Genomic DNA, 24,714 nt, shown 5'->3' with positions numbered 1-24,714 from the left:
TAACCACACACGAAATCATCTAGAGAATTCAGATCAGGAAATGGCGAATGCCACAGCTCTTTTGTGGTAACACGATCTACAAATACTGGATCAACTTCGGCCATTGCAACAGGGACAGTAATCTTGAAGTAATCTTATTGATTCTCATCCAGTTTAACCAAAGAAGCTCGAAAAATCTGCAGATAATTTTCAAAACTTCAAGATAAATAATTGACTGTAATCGTAATAACCATACATCAAGTTCAAAGATTGGAAACAATCCTAAAGGCAAAACATCTAAAACGAAGAAATCTATAAAACTACCATTCTCTGTGGATGTAGTGGTTGGTTCCATTGTCGGTAGTTGTCTTGGGAACATTATTTTGTGCATCACCCACTTTCTGCTTATTATGCCAATGATGTTAAACACTACATGAGCCTCCCGCTTCCTCGTGCCATGGACGGGTACTGGGAGTTAGCTTTCCTCTTGATGGTTGATCCTGCTTACAAGAAAAGCATTGCGTTCTCTATAAATGTAGTGTAACGTCATTCCCCCGGGAGGAAGTTTTCTCCAATAGGATAAATCCTACAGAAACATGGATCTGTCATCTGAACTTAACTCTACCCTCGTACGTTAATCAGAACTGTAAATAATAATGCTCATTGAGGACATAGAAATACGGACATTGAGATCCTCAGCGTGTTTTTTTACTCAAGAAGGTTAAAACTGAAATATCCGAAGAGGAACGCTGAATTACTACGTCGAGTCCAGTCGAAATCCAGCCTCCCTATTTATACCCCCACATGCAACTCTCGTGTCTCCATCCTAGAACCAAATTACTATTTTTGGTGAGTGTTTATTGGTTAAACCAGGAACATCTCAAGAAGTCCACCGATATCTTAACAGTGAAATGCAACAGGAAAATATCTGCATTTTTCTAACCCACTTCCACAAGGCAGCCAATTCGTAATGGAGTGCAGCGCAATTCGGACCTTGAACAAATGTTATGAAATATTAATGGGGTGATCGCGCCCTTCCCATTAAACCCCTGGCTTCCATCTGTCCGTGAAGGGCTTGTACAACAGCATTATTGCATATTTGTACATCTGCACAAAAGTTTATTGAAATTTAGACCGGTGGTCCTGTTTCTAGAAAGGTGTAATCTCCTTTACCTTTCAGATGAGTTGGGGAAATTTCGTTTGAAGTCAGAAGAGGAGGACATTTGATATTTTTGAATGGAGTAAAGAGGATATGAACTAAAGGGAGGCATCCAAATTTGTAAGCTCTCAACAGGGATGACATCTGTAAAAACTCCGCCTTTAAAAGGAAAGGGATCGCGGAGTCTATGATTGTTGTAACCAAGATAAGTGGTGGTGGTGGTTGTGGGTGAGGAGGAAGCAGATTTGGCGAAATTCCTTTACAAAACTAAGTTTGCGTTTGTTAGGCAATGTTTAGAAAGTTTAAATGCACATAAAGTTGTTCAAAGATTCCGCAGTTATTAAAGGGGAAACCCAAAGGGAATGCGAGCCACACTAACATGTACAGCGTGAACCAAAAGTTTTTGCTATTATGTTGGTAAATCGAGAAAATGTAAATAATGTTTTATTGTTTTGGGATGGGCAAACCGATCCCAGCTTGTTCTGGTATCAGTTTGCCTATTTTGTGGGATGAAAAGCCCGACCTTCCTGTTTCCTTATACACTACTCGGCAAAATTAACAGAACACGCAGAAAACGTGGTGTGACTCGTGCAGCTTCTGATAAACCGGGATAAAACCTGCTATGGTGATGTACCATAGAACAACGATGTAATGAGGAGACGGCGAGACTCTTCTGACAGGGATATTTATAAGGGGTGAATACGAATTACCAAAAAGGTTACATTACAGAAGTCAATATCAGATGTTCGAAAACACGGTCACATGTGATCCCCCTCCAATGGATAAACAGGTCTCACAGTGGTGAACAATATTCGATACAAGGGCGTCTATAACATTCTGTGGCCTAAAATACCACTCTTCCACCAGCGCAGACGTTAGCTCACCAAGTGACGAGGAGTTGGCCATTGGAGTACACTGCGACACCCAAGAGTGTGCCACCGATCGGATTTAAGTGTGGTGATCGTGCTGGCCACGGCAGTCGTTGGATATATTCATTTTCAAGATCCTCAAGCACGTCAGCACCATTTCCAGTAGCATTGTTGTGCATGAAAAGAAAATTAGGGCCATCCCTATGGATTGCACAGCTTGGAAACTAGGCACCCCATTGACTTTATTGAGGGTTTAAGGGATTAGAAGAGACTTGATTGATGTGTTTAAAGCCCTGAGAGGCATAAGCAAAATGAACGAGGACGAAATATTCACGGTTATGAATGAAACTAGAACAAGGGCCATAATTTCAAGTTACGGGGGGGGGGGAATTCTTTAGACTGGATTGCAGGAAGTTTTATTTTAACTAGCGAGTTATAAATTACTGTAATAAGTTACCTACATGGGTGGCAGAGGCTGAAAGTCTGGGGAAATTCAAAGGTCAGCTGGATAATTACCCACGGGAGGAGGGAAACACATGGGTTGTCTATTTCCTTTCCTCTTATTAATTATTTATTTAATTTTATTTATTATTATTATTATGGTGCTTTCTTGCACCATATGGGTTTTACTAATACTAATATAGATCGTGGCATGTGGGGTTCGAGGATCTATTCGAGGAGATTCCTCGTGGTTTCCAGATGAAATAAAGTCTAGACTCTAGTTGTAGGCTAAAATGGGACTCATCAGAGAACAAAACTACTGTATATGTGAAATGGTGTGCAGCCCTCCCCATTTCTGAGGGCTTGAAGTCACACGTTCATGGCACCAGTTTCGACGAGCTCTGGGGTGGTTTGGAGTTAATGGGATAGACCACTGGCTTCCTTTGCGTAGAATCCACTTGAACTGAGCCTTCTTAACACAGTTAACAAGGCTGAAGAGGCAGTTGTTGACAGTAGGGTTCCGTCTTGCTGTTAGAGCCAGACAGAGATCTGTTCTGGTTGATGTAACAACAAGCCTTGGCCAGCTCTTCCTGTAATGGTTTCTGTCTCCTGAACCTGTTTCCACAGTGCCAAGATGACACTGTGCGACACATTCAGCCAACGTGCCACCTCTGCCTGCGACGGTAAACCATCTGGAGGAGGATGACTGGCCATCCTGAGTACTGGAGATGTGGCTGTCCCACTGAGAGAGAGCCAGAAAACGTAATGAAGTGATCTGGTCACACCCCGTGTTTTTATAGGCACGAATAATTTGCATAATGTATGGCTCTGCAAGGTGGTAAATCGATTTCTATTGGATAATCGGAATTTTCAAGCCAGCATGTCTATAATATCAAATATTCGCTTTTGGAGACACTGTTCATAATAAAATATTCGTGAAAAACGTTTTGGTCTGTTAATTTTGTCAAGCAGTGTATTTATATTTGAGTAAAGCTTCGTATACTGCACCACATGTGCGATTGTTGTGTAAATTGATGCAATATGCAGTTAGGGAGGTGTTAAGGGCGTGGATAAAGGAATGTTTCAGTGGTACGAGAGGTTTTCTGATTACTTCAAACAAAATCTGCTCCTCACGTTCTGACAACATCAGGAACGCCACCGCCCAGGGACAAAGGGGCGATAATCCTGTTGTAGTAGAGGGTGGTCCAAAATCCTCTACCCATTACTCTTAACTCTTTTATTTTTAATTTTTTTTCGGAAAGAAAGAAATCCTTGGAAATATACCAGGAAAAGTAGACTGTTTGGCGAAGAGCGAAAGTGACGCATTTCATTTAGAAGTGCCTCTTCCGTTGTGCGGACTCAAGCAGTTTTCGTCAACATGAGCAAGCAACACGGGCATTTTCATGCCACTCAAGATTTATCTCATCTACCATGTGTGTGTTATGTCTTTAAATTTCGTGTGTTCTTTGGTCGGTTTGCCTGTTAAATTTACAGCGAGAAAAACAGTTTTCGGGTATGGGAACTTTGCTGTCCACACCTGAGACCGGCTAACAAACACGGAGTGAAAAAAACCCATAAAATTTCTTCGCGTCACTGACGGGACTCGAACCTGAGCCTTTTCCACCCGGTGTGGGAATGACGGTGATTATAATCAGCGTGCTACCATTGAGGCATTCGTTATTATGAAAAATTAAAGGTTTTCGGGGTACTCAGAACCCTAGTTTAATCTTTGAACTCAATAAATCCAAGTTGTACCATTGTTTGGTGTGGCAGTTCTACTCAAACAATATCGGTCCTTACTTCTTTAAGGGCAGTGGCAGATATACAGAATATAGAATCTCTTTTGCAATAGATTGGCTAAGAAACCATATGGATTCAACAGGATGGAAGTCACAGTCCTTACAGAAAGAAAAGCAATGAGGGCTTTAAGAAATACTTTCCCAAACCCGCTCAATATGACGCTTCAGGGAGCATTAATTTTCCATTAAAAATTTAAAAGTTCACAGTCATTTCAAATGGCTAAAGGCTTTTGGTCCACCCTGAAGGCAGTATTTGTTCAACATCTTGAGTTCTGCATACAGGTCTGGTGGAAGCTTTGTTTTAGGAAGAATTTTGATTGTTGTAACAGGTGCAGAGAAGACAGAGAACATTACCCAGGGACAGAGAAGGAAGACAAGTTCTGCAACCCTACAGCGTCTAGAAACTACGCACCTGCGAAGAGACCTGACTGCAGTGGTTAAGACTTTGATTGGATTGAGTAAGCTCAATGCTGATGGCATTCTTCCTCTAGCTCAGACAATACACGGGGGGGGCCTAAATTTATATTGAAAAAAGAATATCTGCAGGATATACGCGTAGAAATCTGCCTTCAGCCAGAGGTCAGTTGATTGTTGGAAAAAACTTCCATCTGGTGTTGTGGAAATGGGTAGTTTGTATTAATTAAAGGAAGGACTGCACAAATTGTTAGAGGAGATGGACTGATGTGGGATGTATTTTTAGCTTTCTTCCTTGCATCATGTTACCAATAAATTTCTGATCTGAATTTCTTATTTATGCTTTCGTATATGAATTGAAATATTTCACTAAATATTGAGGGAGATCGGGTGCCAGAATATGTCCGGTGAAGATTTAACGCAAACCACTGGAAATTTAAAATGACTGTGTGATCACAGATCTAGCAGGTGTAAATCCACGTTGTGTGTCCGTGGTAAACAGGTGGAAATATGCGAGATGTCTGTGAACGATTATATCAAAATTTTTTTCCAAAGAATTTATTTATGACTCCTCTTTCTCCATTGATCTGCATTTTCAGAGACTGACTTTTCTGGTTTCTACCGCAACTTGCATTTACTGACTATGACCAACAGCAATCTTATTTTCTTTTTTTTTGAGTCAATAAATCGCCCTTTCAATCTAAGAGCAAACATCCCTTCAACATAATCCTCCGGAATATAAACATGACTTGAGACTATAATTCCTTATTACGTTGGTTAAAAATGTCTGATGAATGCCACGAGATTCGCGTGCTTTAATACACAGGACAGAACCTGAGATGAATTAGATCGTTGGGTGGATTGGATCACCGAGACGATGAGAAATTTCTCGGTGGGCTCCTTGTACCACTGGATTCCAAGCTCCAAGATCAACTAAAGATGCACTCAGTGATCACTGAATTATGACTACCCATCAGTAATGGAGTGTGCAGCATAGCTCGCGGTATAAACAGCCAAACAGCTAGAGAAATGGAAATTTCCATCTGATTGTGCAAGCCAAAGTGTTAAAGTAGTAGTTATGGGACAAAGCAAAGATATCAAAGAGTTTCAAAAGCACACGATTGAGGGAGTTGGTGTGTCGGGTGCTTCGATATTAGTATTAGTATTAGTATTAGTAACGGCCGTATGGTGCAAGAAAGCCTATGGCTTATGCTGCACCAGCCAAAAAAAAAAAAAAAAAAAAAAAAAAAAAAAATCAGAACAAAACAATGATAAAAACAAAAAATAAATCAATAAATAAAATAAATAACTAAATAATAATAATTAATAAATAAAAAAAATAAAATAAAAAGGAAATTAAACCTATCATCCTATGTGCTTCCCTTACCCGAAAGTACTATCCAGATGACCTTTGAATTTCCCCAAACTGTCGGCCTCTACCACCCATGAAGGCAACTTATTCCAGTAATTTATAACTCGCTGGCTAAAATAAAACTTCCTGCAGTCCAATCTAAACATTTACCCCCGGAACTTGAATTTATGTCCCCTAGTTCTAGCATCATTTATAATCTTGAAAATTTCGTCCTCATTCATTTTACTGATGCCTCTCAGAGCCTTAAACACCTCAATCAAATCTCCTCTAAGGTGTCTAGTTTCCAAACTCTGCAACCCACATATTCGAAATCTTTCTTCATAAGGACGCCCTTTTGCCGATCTCACCAGGCGAGTTACCCTTCTTTGCACCCTTTCAAGAAGCTCGATGTCTTTCTTTAGGTGCGGTCTCCATACTTGAACACAGTATTCCAAGTGTGGTCTAACATAGGCCTTATATAATGGGATTATCACGTCCCTATCTCTACTTGCAAAAGTTCGATAGATCATCGATAGGACACCATGGGCCTTCCTGGCAACCTGTTTACAATGCTCAGAGAATTTCATGTCTGACCGTATCGTAACACCCAAGTCCCTTTCCTCCAGTACTGGGTTTACTTGAGCTCCACCAAGTGAATAAGTTATTTTGGGATTACTGTTTCCCAGGTGTAATACCTTACACTTTGTTGGATTAAAGCACAGCTGCCATTTTTCTGACCATTCTTGAAGTCTATCTAGGTCTCTCTGAAGAAGCTCAGCTTGACAGTGATCATTAACTACTCTACCAATTTTAACATCATCTGCAAATTTAGACATCACGCCCTCTATCCCTTCATCAATGTCGTTTATGAAAATTAAAAACAACAGTGGTCCTAATACTGATCCTTGAGGAACCCCACTTCTTACATCAACCCAATCTGAGGAATAGCCATTTATCACAACCCTCTGCCTCCTGCCCTGAAGCCATCTTTCTATCCATCTAAGGATTTTCCCAGTGATTCCAACCTGTTCCAGCTTATAAAGCAACCGCTCATGTGGGACTGAGTCAAAAGCTTTGCTGAAATCTAAATAAACAATGTCGAAATTATTCCCTAAATCCAGCTCGTGAGTGACCCTTTCGAAATAGCGAACCAGATTTGTTAAACATGATTTTCCCTTTACAAAACCATGCTGAGTATCCTTGAGAATTTCAATTCGATCCAAATGATCCTGAATTCCACCCTTGATCAATGCCTCCATGATTTTCCCTACTACTGAAGTCAGACTGACAGGTCGATAATTTCCCACTTCACTTTTAGAGCCACCCTTATGTATGGGAGATACATTTGCACTTTTCCAATCCAAGGGAATCTCCCCAGAGTCTAGTGATGCTCGCATAACCAGCCTCAGTGGTTCAATGCACTCGCTTGCCGCCTCTCTCAAGATTATAGGGTATATTCCATCAACTCCAGGAGCCTTACTGGTCTGTAGGCTTGAAAGTTTTTTCATTAAATAATCTTGCGAAATTTCAATATCATTAATTACATATTTTTTAACTTCGCCCCCACAATTTCCCATTGCCACAAAAGGCTTTACATTTGTAAATATCGATGCAAAATAACTGTTGAGTTCATCTGCAAGGGCAGCTGGTGTATTTATTACTATCCCCTTTCCCTTACGTAAAGGTCCGATCTGGTTTGTCCTGCTCTTCTTGGCATTTATATATGTGAAGAATTCTTTATCCCCCCTCTTTGCTCTGTTTGCTAGTGATTTCTCATAAACTGCCTTTGCCTGTCGAACCTTTTCTGTGGCTCTATTACACATCACCTTGTAGCTGTTATAGGCTTCAGTACTTTTTATTGCTCTGTAACCTTTCCATGCCACCTTTTTCTGCTCAAGTAATGTGGCAACTTCACTATTCATCCAACTTGGAACCCTTCTCGTGGAGTATTTTTTTAATGGTATATACGCATTCAAGGCATCTGTGATTAATGTTTTAAAAGCGTACCACAGTTCAATCGTATTCATTCTCTGCGCGATATCTAACCAGATAATAGAGGCCATGTAGTACCTTAAGGCATCGTAATTTCCTTTTCTGAAATTAAAACCCATTCCTTTGCCTTTTACTTCTGCTACCTCTCTCGTCATCATCCACCGTACAACACCATGATCACTTCCTGCTACTGGTTCCTCTACTGTCAGCCCTGTTATGTCATCTGATTCATGTGTGATGATGAGGTCTAGGATATTCTTTTCTCTAGTACTTTCCCTGACATGTTGATACAAATAACAGTCATCTAGTTGATTTAAAAATTTTGTTCCCCATGTCGAGTTTCCTTCCCATTTACTCCAATCAATTAGAGGCAAATTGAAATCACCCATAATAAGGCATTGACGCTTACTTGCCCATTCCATTTGGATGTAGAGGCTTTTGTCATAATCTTCACAATCACCTGGTCTGTAGATTACTCCTACTCGCATTATGCCTTTGTTTCCAACTATCTCACACCATACAGACTCTATACTAGCATGTGAAATGTCTGAATCCGGGAAAGCTATCGTCGCACTCAGGCTGCTTCTGATAAGAAGCATTACCCCACCACCCCTTCTATCTAACCTATCCTTCCTAAATACATTATACAAGCCGTACTGAAACTCATCATCCCCAATTTCCGGGTGGCACCACGTCTCTGTAAGCCCTATTATGTACGCGTTACTTGTTTTAACCAGCAGTTCGAATTCGCTCTGCGATTAATAAATGTCTGTAATTAATAAATGAATATTCATTCATTTATTAATTACAGACAAATACAGTCTCAAGATTATGTACACCAAAGTATATCATGATTTATATACAAGATATATTTACATATAATTAGATGCTCTGTACATATAATTAAACACTTTGTGTGTGTGTTCCTTAATCAGGGTGGCTCCCAGGCATAAGCCCAACTCCACCTTGAAAACTTGTGAATGTGTAGCCTTTACAAAGCAGGCCTGGAAAAGTATGTTAAATTACCTGAGTCTGTAGTGCAATTCGCGCATGAAATCCCTCACCCACCGGAGGTAGTGCAATACCATTGGGTGTCAGCAATCCGGCTCTCCGGATTGGCCGTACCAGGAGCCAGCAAGAAAAAAAAAAAAACAACTAATAATCAATAGTCTGGATAGCACAACCGCAAACTTCAAAAATCAATGCTTCGATATGAGACAGAGAAAGTCTTGTCGGTTGCTCACTGCCCAATGTGCGAGGTGTAGAAAGAATGGTGTGGAAAGGATCAAACCACCTCCCGCTGACAGAACTTTCGTGTTCAGGAAGGGTGCAGCATGTTGTACAGGCTCACCAGCAGGTCACTGTGCGACAGCTCACATCGCAATACAATATGGGGATCCCCAAATGACGATGCATCGCACACTCAGACGCGTGAGGTTTCACAGCAGAGGATTGGAAACGAATCTGCTGGTCGGGTGAGTCCAAACACCTGGTGTAACACGTCGACTTGCGCCTTTGTGTGGCGCAAGCAACACAAGTCCATGGGTCCATCGTGCATGGCGTCCAATATCCAGGCACGTGGCAGTGGTTGTTTAACATAGACCATGATTTTCTGGAAACAGCTAGGACCCCTGGTGCGTATGGACCAAGTTTTATTGCAAAGTGTTGACATGTAGACACGTATAGCAGCGTATGCAGGGCGACACCTGGACATCAGTTCAACTTCGCCTTGGTACACTGTGATGAGTACAGAAGTCTGTAAAAGGCCAGAGATGTGTGTAGGCCCATGTTTGTGCAGCGCGTGCGTTGTGTTGTTCAGCTGCTTCTGGCCACTTTGCCACTGAGAAGGCAATCACCTGTAAAGCCTGCCCAGTGCCCGTTTCCACCACGAAGAGGTGGGCTAAAACTAATCGCGAAACGTAGTGGACCTCGGGACGCATTGTCTGCCCTAAAAGGCGAAAATCCATCCCACACCCATTGGATGGAAGTAGTGCTATACCGGTGGATTACAGCAATAAATCCCACACCCTGAGTGGCCCAAATCCAGGGAATATTTATTTTTATAAAATTAAATAAAAAGGAAATGAAATAAATAAAAATGAGGATAAGACTGTTTCTTTAGAGGAAGTGAAAACCACTATTGGCGTCCCAGAAGTGACTTGTTTCGATGTATGTGGAAGAAGCAAAATTTTAAAGACAATAAATTAGCCTCGTTTCCTATTCCCGAATTCGAAAGGGGGTTTGACGAAAAACTCTCAACTCTTAAGAGACCGCGTGCATCCTCTCATGTCGCATTTTTTCCTGGACAAAAACGGGATCTTCCATGACGACAATGTGCCATGTTATTTGGCCCCGCACTGTGCAAGAGGTTCAAAGAACACCGTAGCCTTGTTTATTTTAGAAGGATAAAAATATATATTTTGGAGCCTCTTTATGCTTCGGCGAAAGGGCTCACAACGTCTAAATGCGCCCCTGAAACTAGTACATAGTATTAGTATTGACCATCCATACAATACAAGGAAGCTGAAGACACCAAAAGAGTCGGTTGTCTAATTTAAAAGGCCCATTTTTTTTTTTATTTCGTGTTTAAATTTACAAAATCTTATTTCTTCGATTGGTTTGGTCCTCTGTGGTCGTATAGTGGTTTCGCAATTTGTCACTTGTTTGGAGCGGTCTGGATTCGAATACAATGGGATTCAAATCAAGCCCTCACTGCAGGAATTGTTAAAGGCCTCTTCAATTGAAAATGGAGTTAAGACAATCTCGCGCAGACGGAGAAAGGGTTTCATCTACCACAATATGCAACTCGGCTCGTGAACACTGACTTTTACGGATAATAATAAATAACAGTACACTAATGAGCAATCTGTATAATATTGGTGTAAATACACCATAAAAAAACTCTTAAACGAAAAAACTACGTTTGTAGTGTGAAAGGGCATAATTTCATCTGTATCTCACATCGTGCTCATCCTTCACAACGAGTGCCATGTATTGCACTACCTCGAATAACTAACGCTTCACTAAAAGAGAAGACTACTGTTACTTATTCTCAGTGGGCACCACCACCCAGATGGCACTGTTTCAAGGCTTGTTGGCCCTTCATCGGTGGATGCTAATGAGCAATATAAATCCGAATTAACAACACTTCCATCGACATTAACTGAAACTTTTCAAAGTTATCCTAAAAGTGCCTTGGTCCGGACAATATACTATCCTGATTATATGGGAAAAGGAGGTCAAAACATTAAAACAACTTGTGTGTCCTGGTTTTATACATTGAATCCTACCACGGATGGAAGCTGTTGGCAATAAATATGTTAAGTTGGTAACGAGACCCATAACAGCATACACAACGCCCTATGTAAAGTAATCGAATAGAATTACCCACCATCCCTCCCTAATGTTTGAACTACTGTACTCGATTTACTGCGCGAGTAGCACAGTGGTATCGACACCGTCCTCCCCACACCGCAATGGAAAAGGCCCGGGTTCGAATCCCGTCGATGACGCGAGGAACTTTAGTGGGCTTTTTTCACTCTGTGGTTGAGTTAGTCGGTCTCAGGTGTAGAGAGCCAGTTTTTGTTGCCCAAAAAAAAACTGGGGTTTTTCGTCCAGCAAACAGGCAAATCGAACAGAGAACGCACGCAATTTGCAGACAAAATAAATATATGGGTAGATGTAATCATAATTTTTTGTACTTCGATTTAGTGAAATATGCAATGATCATATTTAGAAGTGGCGTAACAATCAATGGATAAATGGGAAACAATCACATTTAGAAGTGACATAAAAATCGATGGATAAATATGCAACAACTCTATTTAGAATTGACGTAACAATCAGTAGATAAATATGCAACAATCGTATTTAGAAGTGACGTAACAATCAGTAGATAAATGTGCAACAATCGTATTTAGAAGTGACGTAACAATCAGTAGATAAATGTGCAACAATCGTATTTAGAAGTGACGTAACAATCAGTAGATAAATGTGCAACAATCGTATTTAGAAGTGACGTAACAATCGATGGATCAGATTTGACTTTTACGAAAAAGAACTGGTTGGTGTTGTTGCACAAAAATGCGCGTGCGCGTTCATGTTTAATTGTTTAAAGATTTTTTTTTTTTTTCAAAAAGGGGAGTTAATGAGATCAATCCCTCCTATTCAAAACAGGTGTACGAAGTGTACAGAGTATATTTTAAATGCTGATTATTTTGAGTAACTTTCACAATAAAATTCTTTTTTTGAATATTTGCGTTTCCTTTTTTTTTTTTTTTTTTTTTTTATTTTAGAATTTTTTTGTCTCCTTACCTTCCTTACAGACGCACTTTGTACTTCTGTAGAATATCACATTGCAATTCTACCACGGTTTTCATATTCTGGCCAGTAAATGACTGAAAGTTTTTTTTAAAAGGAAACCTTTTAAGGAATGTGGCCCTCTGTCTCGTCTTGTGAAATCAACGCTTTTCTTGGGCTGGAATACTGGTTCTTGAGATGACTGAGCAAAGCAGTTGGTAACTCGTTAGCTATCTCAAGAGCCGTCCTGTTCTTCAATCTTGATCTCGCTTCTTGGAAACAGCAAATAATCACAAATCACCGAACAACCACACTTGTATTGTGTAGAACGCAGATCATCAGAGAAGAAAAGGAAGGATAAATCTCTCTCTCTCTCTCTCTCTCTCTCTCTCTCTCTCTGTTTCCTCCTAGGGAGGAGTTTCGTCCACAAGAGTTACTGGAACAGGGGTATGCCCCAGAATAGAACGCCTTTGTGAAGTGACCAGGAATAATTTGTCGAGCATCTATGATCGTGCAAGTGGACTTAAAAAGCAACGGTTGCTGAGTGCGCATTGGCTGATGAATGATGTCAGAGTCATTCATCGCTCAAAGCGTCATCCAGCTGCTTCCAGCATCCATTAGGCTCACGTTCTGAACATAGGGGGGGGTCTCTTGTCGGGGGTTCTTCCCGACTTCGTTCTCATGAACGTTTGCCCAACAGAGGACGCTTTACAACACTGTGGATAATTAGTTAACGGGGGATGGACACGCTACATTTGCAGCGAGCCTGGGTCACATGAGCGGTTGTTTATATTGTCAATGAGGGACTCAAAGCGAGTCGGTTGATAGCATCTTCAATCTCTGCAGTACGACGTTACTAAATGACAGACCTGGCGGGGGAGGATGGCAAAAGGGGGAGGCATCACGAGACAGGTGCCGAATAAATCCGGCAGTCACGTGACGAATGGTACGGAGGAATGCCCGCGTCATTAGGGGAGCATCGCAAAGACCACGTGAGTGCGATCGTTGGCAAAGTCGTTCCGTCTGGGTCTCGGGTGTCCTCCCCATTTGTTTTTTAGGCCAAAAGTAATTAAGTCGTAGCACCACAGTGAGCTCGGAATGCGCGAGCTTCGCCGATTCTGCCACTCAACTCGAGCACACTTTCCAACGTCCTCCCATGACCTGACTGTGTCACGTGGTTTCTTATTCTCTCCCCCCCCCCTCCGCTTCAGCGTGGATTCGAAGCATTTCTCAATTAGAGAAACCTCTCTCTTGGCACGCGATTCTTAGCAGCCAGCGTGTGAACTTTTGTTGACCTGTCGCTACCGCCGACTATCTTCGTGGCCTTAATTACGATCTAAAAAATGCCGAACATTTGTCTCTCTGGGCGCGCGCGTACACACACACACACAACTATTAGTGGCCAAGCTGTGGGCACTTCTTTTTGATATGCCGCCAAACATGATACGAATTCTGAACGTCGAGCGGCAGTGGACTGTCTCTGAACCCACGGAGGCATCGCACGCGATCACACGACACGCCACTAGGATTCGTGTCACACCCTACGTCATGAGAAACTCGGGTGGAAACCAACGAACACCGCAAAAACATTTCTTCCGCTCCACACTACCAACTGTTTGCGACTCCGAGAGATAATTAATGCAACAAAAACTGTGGCTGCCCATCTGCGCACATCGTTGCTCGTCCCTTAATGAAGTCCTCCCAGTTCCGGTGCGTGTTTAATACGCGGTTGTCACTTAAACTATTGCGTCACGCTTGGCTAAAACAATAGAATGTTGGCTCGCTGAAATGGTCATTGGAGCTGTTCACACTTTGCGCTCTGACAGCAGAATGGTGTTTGACTTCGTTCATTTGGATTAACATCACGTCCCTGCTTGTTTACAACGGACGAACACACCATTGTTCGCAACATCTTTTCTTTTTGCGATAACCCCCAACGCGAGAAGTTGTTGAAACCCAGAGTTGCCCATTGACGGGCTGTGCAGTCGCCCTCTTTGGACGTGAAATTCAGTAGGCAGCAAGTTTCAGGAAAAGGATAAAGAAAAGTTTATCCTCCTCGGGGAATGAACGAAGAAAGAAAAGCTGTTACTTCGGTGAGATCGGAACTGAACCGTGAAGGGCTAGTTTAGAAGAAACTGATGGAATTGGAGATATCAGCTCAGAGAACAATGCCATCGAAATATGCCCATTGTTTCCTTGCATAAATTATTTAGCCATTCTAATATCTGCAGAAGAAGAAGAAGAAGTAGACCCAGAGTCTTTGTGATAAGAACGGTGAGCTAATGGAGGGGGGATTAACTCAAACAAAAAAAGCAGTTGATGGTTTCAGAAAGATTTATTCGATCAAGCCCGATTTAGACATAAAGCCGAATGGTTTTGGAATTCGCTATCCCAGGGGACCACGCCATTTTCTTTTGTGAGGATAAAAATCTGCAATTTTGGGGCTTCTCGCATATTTTGGGACTAGGGTCATCACACCTAACTCCGGCTCTGTATGCAATAGTAAAACGCATAAAAGAAATTCCATACGGGTATTATTTGAAATTCCTTTTGTACTTCGATGGACTGTAATCTGATTCATCGAATGTGCAGCCTGCACAGTTTATAATTTGAAATAACCATCATCGGCAGTTGTTAAAATTAAGGAAGAAGAAATAAGTAAACTGCGCTATTTCGCAATGCACAGTGTTTTGTGGAAGGTCCCACAGGGATTTCCCACATCTGCTCCAGAGCACTTTGTGAAGAAGTACAGAATCTCTGTTTTTCGCAATACAGTCTACTCTGTTGAGAGCACGCAGTACCATCTGGGGTGGCTCCAAAGAAATTACAAAATATTATGTTGGAAGTGTTGGTAATTACACACACTAGTCTCAAAAACAATAAGAACCTTTATTGAGTATCGCATCGGGCCACTTTGTTTCGAAAAACAGAAACTGAGCGGCGCGGAATGGATTCTGAAGGTGCTTTGGTGCGTTTTGGTCTAATTGTAACCATTTCTCAAGCAAAATAACGTACAGGTGCCACAGAGTTGAAGGAAGAGGACTTCGTTGCCAAATAGCAGTCTTCAGGTGTCTCACACATTGCCAATAGGATCGAGTGCGGGGACAATGGAAGATGGTGGAAATCAGTGTCACGTTCTCGAAACGATTCTTTCACGTTTCTGGCACGAGGTGCCGTTGCCTTGTCATCCATTACCTTTGGAATAAGAGTATAACATTGTAGGGGCAGTAGATCTGATACAAAATTCTGGTTCTAACTGGATGACATTACTTCTTACACCTGTATCAACGGATCCAGTCCGTGCCACGAAACATTTCGATACCACCTCCAACGCTGGGGTTGTCTTAACAAGGCAAGCAGACACCACTGCAATCGGATTTTTCTATTTTTCTGTGAAACGAGTCTTCCAAAAAGGCAGGCGACTCCCATTGCCCAATTTCTTCAATTCCCTGCTCATGGTACGGTTGAAAAAGAGCAGTTCTGGGCTCGGTTGAATTCAGATGTAATTTCTGCACACACAGGATGTTGTCCTGTGTATCCGTACCGTTTTCCTTGGAGTATTGTTTTTCTGCCACATTTGCGCCTTTGAGATGGATGCTTTTGAGAAACTAGTGATGTCTTTCGTTTCTTCCATCCTGCTAAACGTGCATCCACCACTAGACCCTTTTCAAAGTCTGAAGATCACGCGTTTTCTCTCCATCTGGTTTCAGATTACTGCAGTCGAACAGTCTGTGCAGTCTTTCTATTTGCATTTCTTCTGCCTGCGACTGTCTTAATACAAAGGTTTTTTTTTTTTTTTTTTTCAGGCAATGTTTTTGCTTGAACTTCATAATGGGTGACTTCATAAGAGGAATTCTTAACGGCTTCCCTTAAATCCTTAAACTCCTCAGATCTCTCTCTCTCCAAACGCATGACAAGAGGCGAAAATTACAGGCTGCTCATTAGTCGGGCGATTATAAAGGTGGCCAAATTCGAAAGGCTTTGGGTGATGATTGGTCTGATGTGGTCTCCATTGTGATGTCACGAGGAAGAAGTACGTCACATTAAGTCCTCTTCGAACTCCACGATTTCAAACCCAACATTTAAATCCTCGTTTCTATGCTCTGAAACATCCCCATCGAGCATAAGAGGCGCCCGCCCCTCTTTCTCCTTCACTTCTCGTTCTGGGATTTCGGAGGGTTCACTCGTGGGTGCGTGTGTGTTTGTGTGTCAAGTTATCTGAGTGGGTGACCCATCTGTCTGGCTGGTTAGACAACTGAGCAATGACAACGAATATGTGGGTCGACAACCCACAGAGAGAAGGGCGACAGGCAGCCGAGGACAAAGCCACGGTAAGAGGATTTGTAGGTGAGGAGGAAGACATCGTATTTGGAGTTTCTTTCGGATCATGACGTCACATCGTGCAATGACTTTGGCAAGAAGAGAGCGCCGCAGACAGACCTCCCCCGCTGGAATGGGTAATAATAAAGACTGCCCTCGGTGTCAGGGAAAGCACTCGACCTCCGATGACTAGCGCATCCACCCCCGCATGAAGTCGTCTTCGATCAGAGACAGTCTGTCTCCCAACCTTACACCACGAGTGACCCGCGTTAATAGCTCATTTTTATGTCCGCTCTTTGACCCCGGAAAGCGTTGGAAAATGAGCCGAAGAAGAAAGACGAATCTAATTGCACCCGTGCAGGTCTCGCTGTTCCCGCAACCTCCGAACTGCGGCCTGCGAAAGTCTCCAAAAGGTTCCGAGTACAAGATCGTTTCCTGTTACTATGGCAACTGTGGGCAATGGGCCTTGACACCGAGGTCTCGTTGAACGCGGATAGCTTCCAAGCTGAGGCAACCGAATTGAGCCCGAAATGAAATAAACTTCCAACTCGCAGCTTTGCATAACCCTTTTATTATAACCCTGTTTCTACAAGTTGGGTTTCTTTGTGACATGAATCCCCAGGATTAAGAGTAGAGATGGGCATAATCATTCGATGGGAAATCGTACGATTATTTAGATTATATTCGTATCATTCGAATGATGCCTTCCATTGTGGAAAATCATTCGAGTTATGCGCAGTTGGGAGATCACATTTATTGCAAATAAAACCGCAATTTTAATTAAATGTAATGCGGACATGCGAAAGACACCTTCGTTTCGATCTTCGGGTCAAAGTTCCTCCCACTTTTCCATGAACCGTGCGCGGGTTAATTCTTAATGACCTGAGTCGCCACTAGAGGGCCTCTTAAAAAGCTTGCGCAGAAATCGAGGTTGCACATTTGGGGGGGGGGGTCAACCAGTGATTTGTTCCGCCCCGCTGAGTCCGAGACCAATTTATTTCGTTCTCTTTACCACAGGAGGGAAGAGCCGACTCTTTGTTTTCGGGGAGGATGTCAACAAACAAGGTGGGAACGCGGCTTTGAGCAAACATCCAATCAGAGTCGGGTTGCATGCGCGGCTTGATTGACGTGTTCCGCGTTGTGGTCATTCAAAGAGCACGACAGATGAGTGGGGACTCAGTCATTGCGATGTCAAGACTACGATGATAATTATTTCCCCTCGCTGTTGCTGGCCCCTTATGTAAATGTTTTCTGGGGGTTCGTCTAGTAATTTGGTCGGCCTTTTTGTCCCTCGCGTCTAATCCGTCTTCATTACGTTCAAATGGGCCTAGAAGGCCAAAGGGAGGAGTTGAGGGACTATATATTACCTGTAGATTGTCTCGACCCCAGTTTCCTTAGTGGGGGGCCACTGACCAAGTAGCAATCCTCTGCTTTTTTTGTTGTTGTCGTCGGGAACATTTTGCAATAATGGTTTTAAATTGTCTTTTTTTTTTTTTCCTTCCTTCTTTTCAGTCGGTTGGTTTATTTTGTCACCAGATGTCGCTAACTCCCCAGTGTATGCTTGGAATAAACGCTGCACATTTTAATTTCAGTTTCGTTAAAAGTTGAAGCCGTAGCAGTTCTCTTGGATGACCCTGTCACTATCTTGTTGGGGGTGGGGGGACACGAAAAGAAAGGTGAAACGGAAAACATAAGATCGTGACCAAACAACAGATAGCACCACTCGGTTAATTATAAATCATTAAAGGATTCTGCTCTCCCTTGGAAACAAGAGGGAGTTGGGGGTCGATGGTAGAAGAGCAACTCAAGCAGACCACCTGTGGTGTATTTCATAATGGGGGACCTTGTCTAACAGACTGACACACACACAAAGAAAAATGGGTGGAACACCCCTCTGGGTCTGCTGCTGTCCACATAAATAAAGAAATAAACAGAAGAGCAGAGACAAAATGGCGGACCATGTCTTAGTAATCGAGTAGTCCTTCCAGGGAGTATTCATTGCCACGTATTTGCCGCGTTCTGTGCAAAGCCACCCATCTCACTTGCAGTAGGTGATGATGTTTCGGCAGCCCGCTCCCTAACCCTAGCCGGTTCCTCCCCCTTCCTAATTAATTCTTTCGCTAATGCAAGATGCTGAGAAAAATTAATTGTCTCGCGTTGACCTTGAAGTGCGCGCAAGTATCGTGCGGCTTATCGCCATCATCCGCAATCAGATTGAGCGAGCCAGCCAAGGAAGCGTTCATTAATCACCGAAAAACCTCCTCTGCCGTAAGTTGACACTGTCAAACTTAGCGCTCTTTTCCTGGATTAATTCACCGATAAGCTTACAAATTACCCCATCCGAAAATGATAAATCTACGAACATCATTAGGTCGGCTTGGTCCGATGGATGTCGATAAAGGCGTTGATGACCTCCGGCGGCATCCCAGGTAGGGTAGCAAACCCTGCGTTGCGGTGTAAAAACACAGTTGGACATCCGTCTAGGAAGGGTCAACCTTCACCATTTTGGGATTCGTGTGTTATTTCTAATTATGAAATTTCGACCGTTGTTATGGTTGTTCTTTGAGGTTCTTCAAAGAACTTGAAAGAAGAACTTTGGTGAGCTATGTTCTTCAACGTTCAGACTTCTCGTTGTTCTTTGAAGCTGTGTAATGATGCTTTGTGGCTACACTATCGGGCATGTTTCATTGCTGTTTCTAGCGGTTTAATAAATAAATAGGCAGATTAAACCTGAATGGGATTTGACTAGCCACAAAGTAAACAACACAAAAAGGTCGTTGAATTTCTTGGTTCGTATCATAGGATTGTTATCAGGTTGCGTTCGAGGTGCTTCCTCGCCGAAATTTCCAACAAGTTCAACCAGCAGTCAATAGAATTTCGCTTCAGTTACACAGACGGTCAAGACAGTCACCCACTCCCCCTAAATGTGAATTTAGGGGGAGCTTATGGAGGATACGCATCAAGCGGAACTCGATCAATGTTTCAAATCTCGTCTGGTTAACAAGCCAACGCTGGCTGCGTCGTTATACCAACGCGCCGCGGATAGGAAGAAAGAAACCACTACGGAGCAAACGACTTCAAATTATGGCAAGCAGCACCCCATCGCCCAACTGCACGTACTGAATTGCAGAAAGTGGCCGCGCATGAGATGGAACTGGTTTAAATGGATGAACTGTGAATAAGGGATATAAAGATTTGATACATTTCATAAATAATTGTCGTAAACTGGAGGAAGCCCCGACTAAAAGAAGCCCCCTCCCTGGCCCCTATTTGATTTATTTACGCATTTAAATAAATACACTTGACTTCTCAGTGAAGTTTTCCTCTCGAGGACGTGCAGTAGACCGCGCATCCACAAAGTACAGGATTGAATGTTACCACATATCCTTAGTTGCCTCGATGGTTGGCTGCTCCCTTGGCTTTCGTCTAAGCAAGCGTCACATGATCATAAACCATATGTGGAAGGCGAGATAGCCGCTGAAACCTCAGGATATGTTGCATTGTGTTTTCGAAGCGTGACGAAGCTTTGTGCACATTTAGTAGATGAGGGGACCCTCGGCCAAACTTAGATTAAAACATCCAGAGTTTTAAAACACCACCAGTTGCATTAGTGATGATCATGGACCTCAGAGTGCACACGAGGCCATTCGTTTCAGGACCACTGATCCTTACCAGTAAGACTGGTGCCGCGAGGAACTTAAGAGCTTTTTCAGTCCGTGGCCCAGTTAATCGGTCTCAGAATCAGACTCCAGGAAACTACGGTTTTTCATCCAGATAAACAGGTAAACCGACCAAAGAAAAAACGCAAATTTACCAATATAATACAGACGTGTCAATGAGGTAATTGCTGGTTGGTCTTATATCATAGGTTTCAGGGTTATGAGTGCATGCTTAATACAAATATTTTGATTTGAATTTATAAAACTTCCTTGAAATTCAATTCGATTTGGGTAAATAATTAGAAAGTTTTGTCTACATAAACTGTATGTTGAGCAGCAATCTAAGTTTTTAGAGAGGAAGCTGATTGGCTGTTCTTCCGGGGAACAAAATATTACTCCCGAAATATGTTTATACAAAACTGATTCAAAATGAAACAATGTTTTGTAGTCAGTTTTAAATTTATCCGCTCTGGCGCGAATTATTTATAAAGATGGCGTGGATTTAGAATTCATAAAGTTCTTTTGAATTCCAAATCCACCAGTGGACATTATTAAAATTAATCATAAAACACTGTTATCGGTTGTTTAACTTTGAATCTCTCTCCCATAAAGACATTTTTGCCAATATTCAGGGCCCTGAAGACGAAGCAACTTAAAATAACGCATTTGTTGGACAGAGCAGTGGAGTTTTAAACGTTGATCATGTCCCAAAACTTGCAAGTTGCCCTCATTGCCATCCGAACTGTTCCGGGAGAATGTTAAAACTGAGAGGTAAAGAACATCAACCAAAATGGTTGCCATCCACTGAATTTGGATTAAGGTGTGGGAAAAAGATGATCCCTTTCAGTCAGATCCCCTTAGGATGGCAACTGTTTCTTGTAGGATTTCCCTGCAGTTGTCTCGCAGTTTCGTATGTTCTTGACCGAAAGTGGGTGGCCCGCAACGGTATAATTAAAATCTTTATTGCGTTGCAATAACGACCCTTCATGGCCAGGGGTTTTCTGTCGTAAATTATGTAGTCTGCAAGACGCTGGAAAACACCACCGGGCGTTTCTCCTTCGCGCAGAGCTGCCCTCGTTTCCATACATCTTGTTCGGTGTCCAGGACACTGCCGCAGTGGGATGGCACGAGGGGTGATCTACGCCGTGGGTGGTAGATAGACGACACAATGACACAGTGTGGGGGTTCCTACTCGCATTCAGAAACCTCTTAGAGCGCGGAGACAGGGCATAAGGTGTGTGGTGATCTTGAGACATCCCCAAGTAAGCTGCATATCTGGTTCCCCCCCCCTTTCCTCCAAGTAAAATATTATGTTCGACAATGACAGTCACTAAAAATCTCTTCGACTACTTTTGAATTGATTCCTTCTTTAAGGGACAGGAAAACGAAATTTGAGGAGAAGTACTGGCTTCAATGTGGGCGTATTTTATAAAAACATGTTCGGCGAGTGTTCGACAGGGCCGATACACGAAATACATTTGAAGACCCCCAAAAGGCAATGTTTTGCTGCACTGCCCTATACTATTATTTGGTACACTTTTTCTGACCAATATCCAAAATCATTCGGACATTTTTATGATAAAAATTGAAAATAAGAGTTAAAGATTCGATTTCGTAGTGGATGCTTTGAGGCGCAGCAACCTTTACCCAAAGGGGGTTAAAATTTGACAATAAGTTCGTGGACAGAAGACGATGGAGAAACCGAGTGGCCCCGCAGGAGGAGGCTGCGATCTTCGGATGGATTTGAGCGAAGCGGCAACGTAAGGGTCACTTTAGTTATTTGTTAATGTTAGGGAAGCTTCCACCCATTGAGCAGCTAACAAGGGGAAGGGTGTAAAGAGGACGTCGAATGAATTCCCGAGTGTCCCTCTCGCAAACGCAGCCAATTTGAACTGAGCTCGGCCTGGCTGTTTCAGTTCCACGACCTCGGCTTTTTCCATCTCCCCAACAAACAAAAAAACAGAATGAACTTACCAAGTGGTGTCTGTTCCGGGTCCCGTCGGCTCCGTGCCATGATGGCTGCGATCGAGAAGTCCGTGGCGCGATGACTCGCAGTAGGCTTCGTGACGACGGAGTCCGTAGCGGCAAGCGACTGGAGACCAGCCATCGTCGCACGCCCCCGGAAGATGAGCATCAGTGTCCGACCTCCGCCGTTGAAGCGAGGGCGAAGGCAAAAGTTCGAGGAGGGTTAAATCGATACGGCACAGCGTTCCTTTCGGGACAGTCCGTTAACCTGTCTCTGCGAACAGGTGAAAGGTCGGGGCGACACCGAAGACCAACGACGAAACACTTCGTAGTTCCATTTCAGCGAGGTTTTTCCGCTCACATCACTCGCACGAGCAGCTCGTCTGCTCCTTGCGCGCCACCTCCCAAAAATTCCTTCCCGCTCCGCTACCTTTCGACAGCACTGAGTTCAGCGCGAGCTCGGGAGCGGCACCTCTGCCAGCACAAAGCACCGAGGAGTGTTCGGCATCGAAGGAGGATTCAGTGGCCGCTGCGAGATGTCAAAGTGCTCGAGTTCATCGCGTCCAATGACAGGCGTCACCGCCGGTGATGGTCGGGGATTGAATTGCGGGCGGAAGCGTCTCTTGGCGACACCAGCTGCGATCGCGGCACCTGCGACGGGGGTTTCTGTTGTGAGTCGCCTGCGCTCAGCGAACGCCTGCCTAGGGGGCGCTGTTTTACCAGTTTCTTGCCAAGGGTTGATTCACCGCGAGAGGCGGAGACAGGGCGGGCTGCAGTGACGAAACGAGAGGCGGGACCGCCGGAGACGCGGACGGTGGCTGAAGAAGAGCGAATCAGAGACGGAAGGGGACACGAGAAGCCCGAGCGAGGAAGAAATCGTTTAGCTGGAAATAGACAATCACGTGTGCACTTCTCGCTAATGGAGTCTAGATGCACGTGGCGGCGGAAGTCCTCATCCACACTCAAGTCCAAGCCAAGTCCAGCGGGTGAAGAGCGATTCCACCCTTTCTTCTTCCAATACTGAGGGCCACTGACGAACTGGCCCTGTTCAGGACCAGGGATTCCTCTGCTCTGCCTTAAAAGATCTGCAACTGCCGTAGTGCAACAACGTCCCTTTGAGGTGCCCTGAAAGCCGAGAAATTGTGCTGCACTCTTGCAGACGACTCCAAATGCCATAAATTGACCTTCGCCTCTCACCTGTGGAGATCAAAGAGTCGAGACAGGGACACAAAAATATACAGCGTATTTAGATATGGTTGCTATGGTAACAGAGTGGCACAGGGGGAAGGGAAACCCAACAAACTCTTCGCTCCTCCAAGAAGATTCTGATGATCGCCAATATGGTGAGCCTCAGGATTCTGGTCAGAATCTCGCATTTTTTTCCTTCTGTTTTCATTGGCGCAATCGCGGATGAAAATTACAATTTCAAACTTTTGCACATCCTCCAAGTGCGAAGTGTGGCCTCACAAGCGCCATTCCCCAAATTCGAAATTTTAAACGTGACACGAGAATGGCGTGAGGCAACTCCGCTTTGTTGGTCTCAAATATTAATTAAGAAAAAAAAGCCCGAAACACTTTCAGATCATCTAATTTATCAAGAAATTGTACCTCTTACAGAAAAGTAGAGAACACCCATTTCTGGTTATTCGGTAAGAAATGCAGAAAAATTCCTTTTTCTGCATTTCGAAAAGGGATTCGAACCGAGCCAGAATATTGTTCAGTGGACGAATCCAAATGACTAATTAAACTGATTTAATAATAAGCATCTTCCAGGAATGTTAAACGGTCACTGTCTTCTTAGATTCTACTCAGCTCTTACTTAATTTCATTAATTCGATTTCTGAGCATCAAACAGTAACAATCCCTCTTGCCAAATACAACACCTAATGGCTATACAGGCCTTGGTAAAAAGTTTTTGTTGCCATTATTTAAAAGAACTGACGCACGTTTGAGCAAAACTTTGGACGATGGGAAAGAATATTTGGTTGAAAGATAATGCATCGAGGGTAGGGGAAGGGGAGAAGGAAGTACTCAATCCATTTAAATGTTCATTCCAGTAATGGGGTGCTGTAATAAGAAGAAAGCAAATCTTCGAAGAAAATCGTGTGTTCTTACACGTGTCTCGAGAAACCCGTCTGGAAAGAAGAGCCTCGATTGCCCCTGTGTCGCCGATACCGTGATAAGACTCTTCTCCCGTGTATTGCACTACTGGGGTCAGCTAATAACCCTCTGTATCTTGACAACGCATTGTACAAAGCCATGGCGCCGTTCACAAGCACAAAACAGCGAAGGGACCACCCATATCAGCTGAACCCAAGCTCAGATCGGTTAACGGGTCGCCAGTAGTGAGGTCTGCTGTCTGCAGATTCTTTCGAGGGAGGACAGTAGCGAAACGAAGCCTGGAACAATTTCGAATCGAATTCTTTTGGAATTCTTATGGATGTCCGAAGCTCCAACACCATAGCAC

The 24,714-nt window shown here is 43.3% G+C and overlaps 1 protein-coding gene across 2 annotated transcripts in view; it reads right to left on the bottom strand.

Moving 5' to 3' along the window:
• Positions 1-22,817, bottom strand: part of LOC150082436 (uncharacterized) — a 69,945-nt gene extending 47,128 nt beyond the window's left edge. For both annotated transcript variants that reach the window (XM_090378608.1, XM_090378609.1), the window contains exon 1: positions 22,257-22,817. In XM_090378608.1, the coding sequence (XP_090234734.1) occupies positions 22,257-22,416 (160 nt within the window). In that variant the 5' untranslated portion in view covers positions 22,417-22,817. The remainder of the gene's footprint in view (positions 1-22,256) is intronic.
• Positions 22,818-24,714: the final 1,897 nt, after the last annotated feature.

The sequence above is a fragment of the Mastigoproctus giganteus genome, chromosome 7 (assembly GCF_048544385.1).
Source record: "Mastigoproctus giganteus isolate SK-2022 chromosome 7, ASM4854438v1, whole genome shotgun sequence".
Lineage (NCBI taxonomy): Eukaryota > Metazoa > Arthropoda > Arachnida > Uropygi > Thelyphonidae > Mastigoproctus > Mastigoproctus giganteus.
The sequence above is the reverse complement of the archived record's forward strand: the minus strand, read 5'-3'. Positions and strand labels throughout refer to the sequence as shown.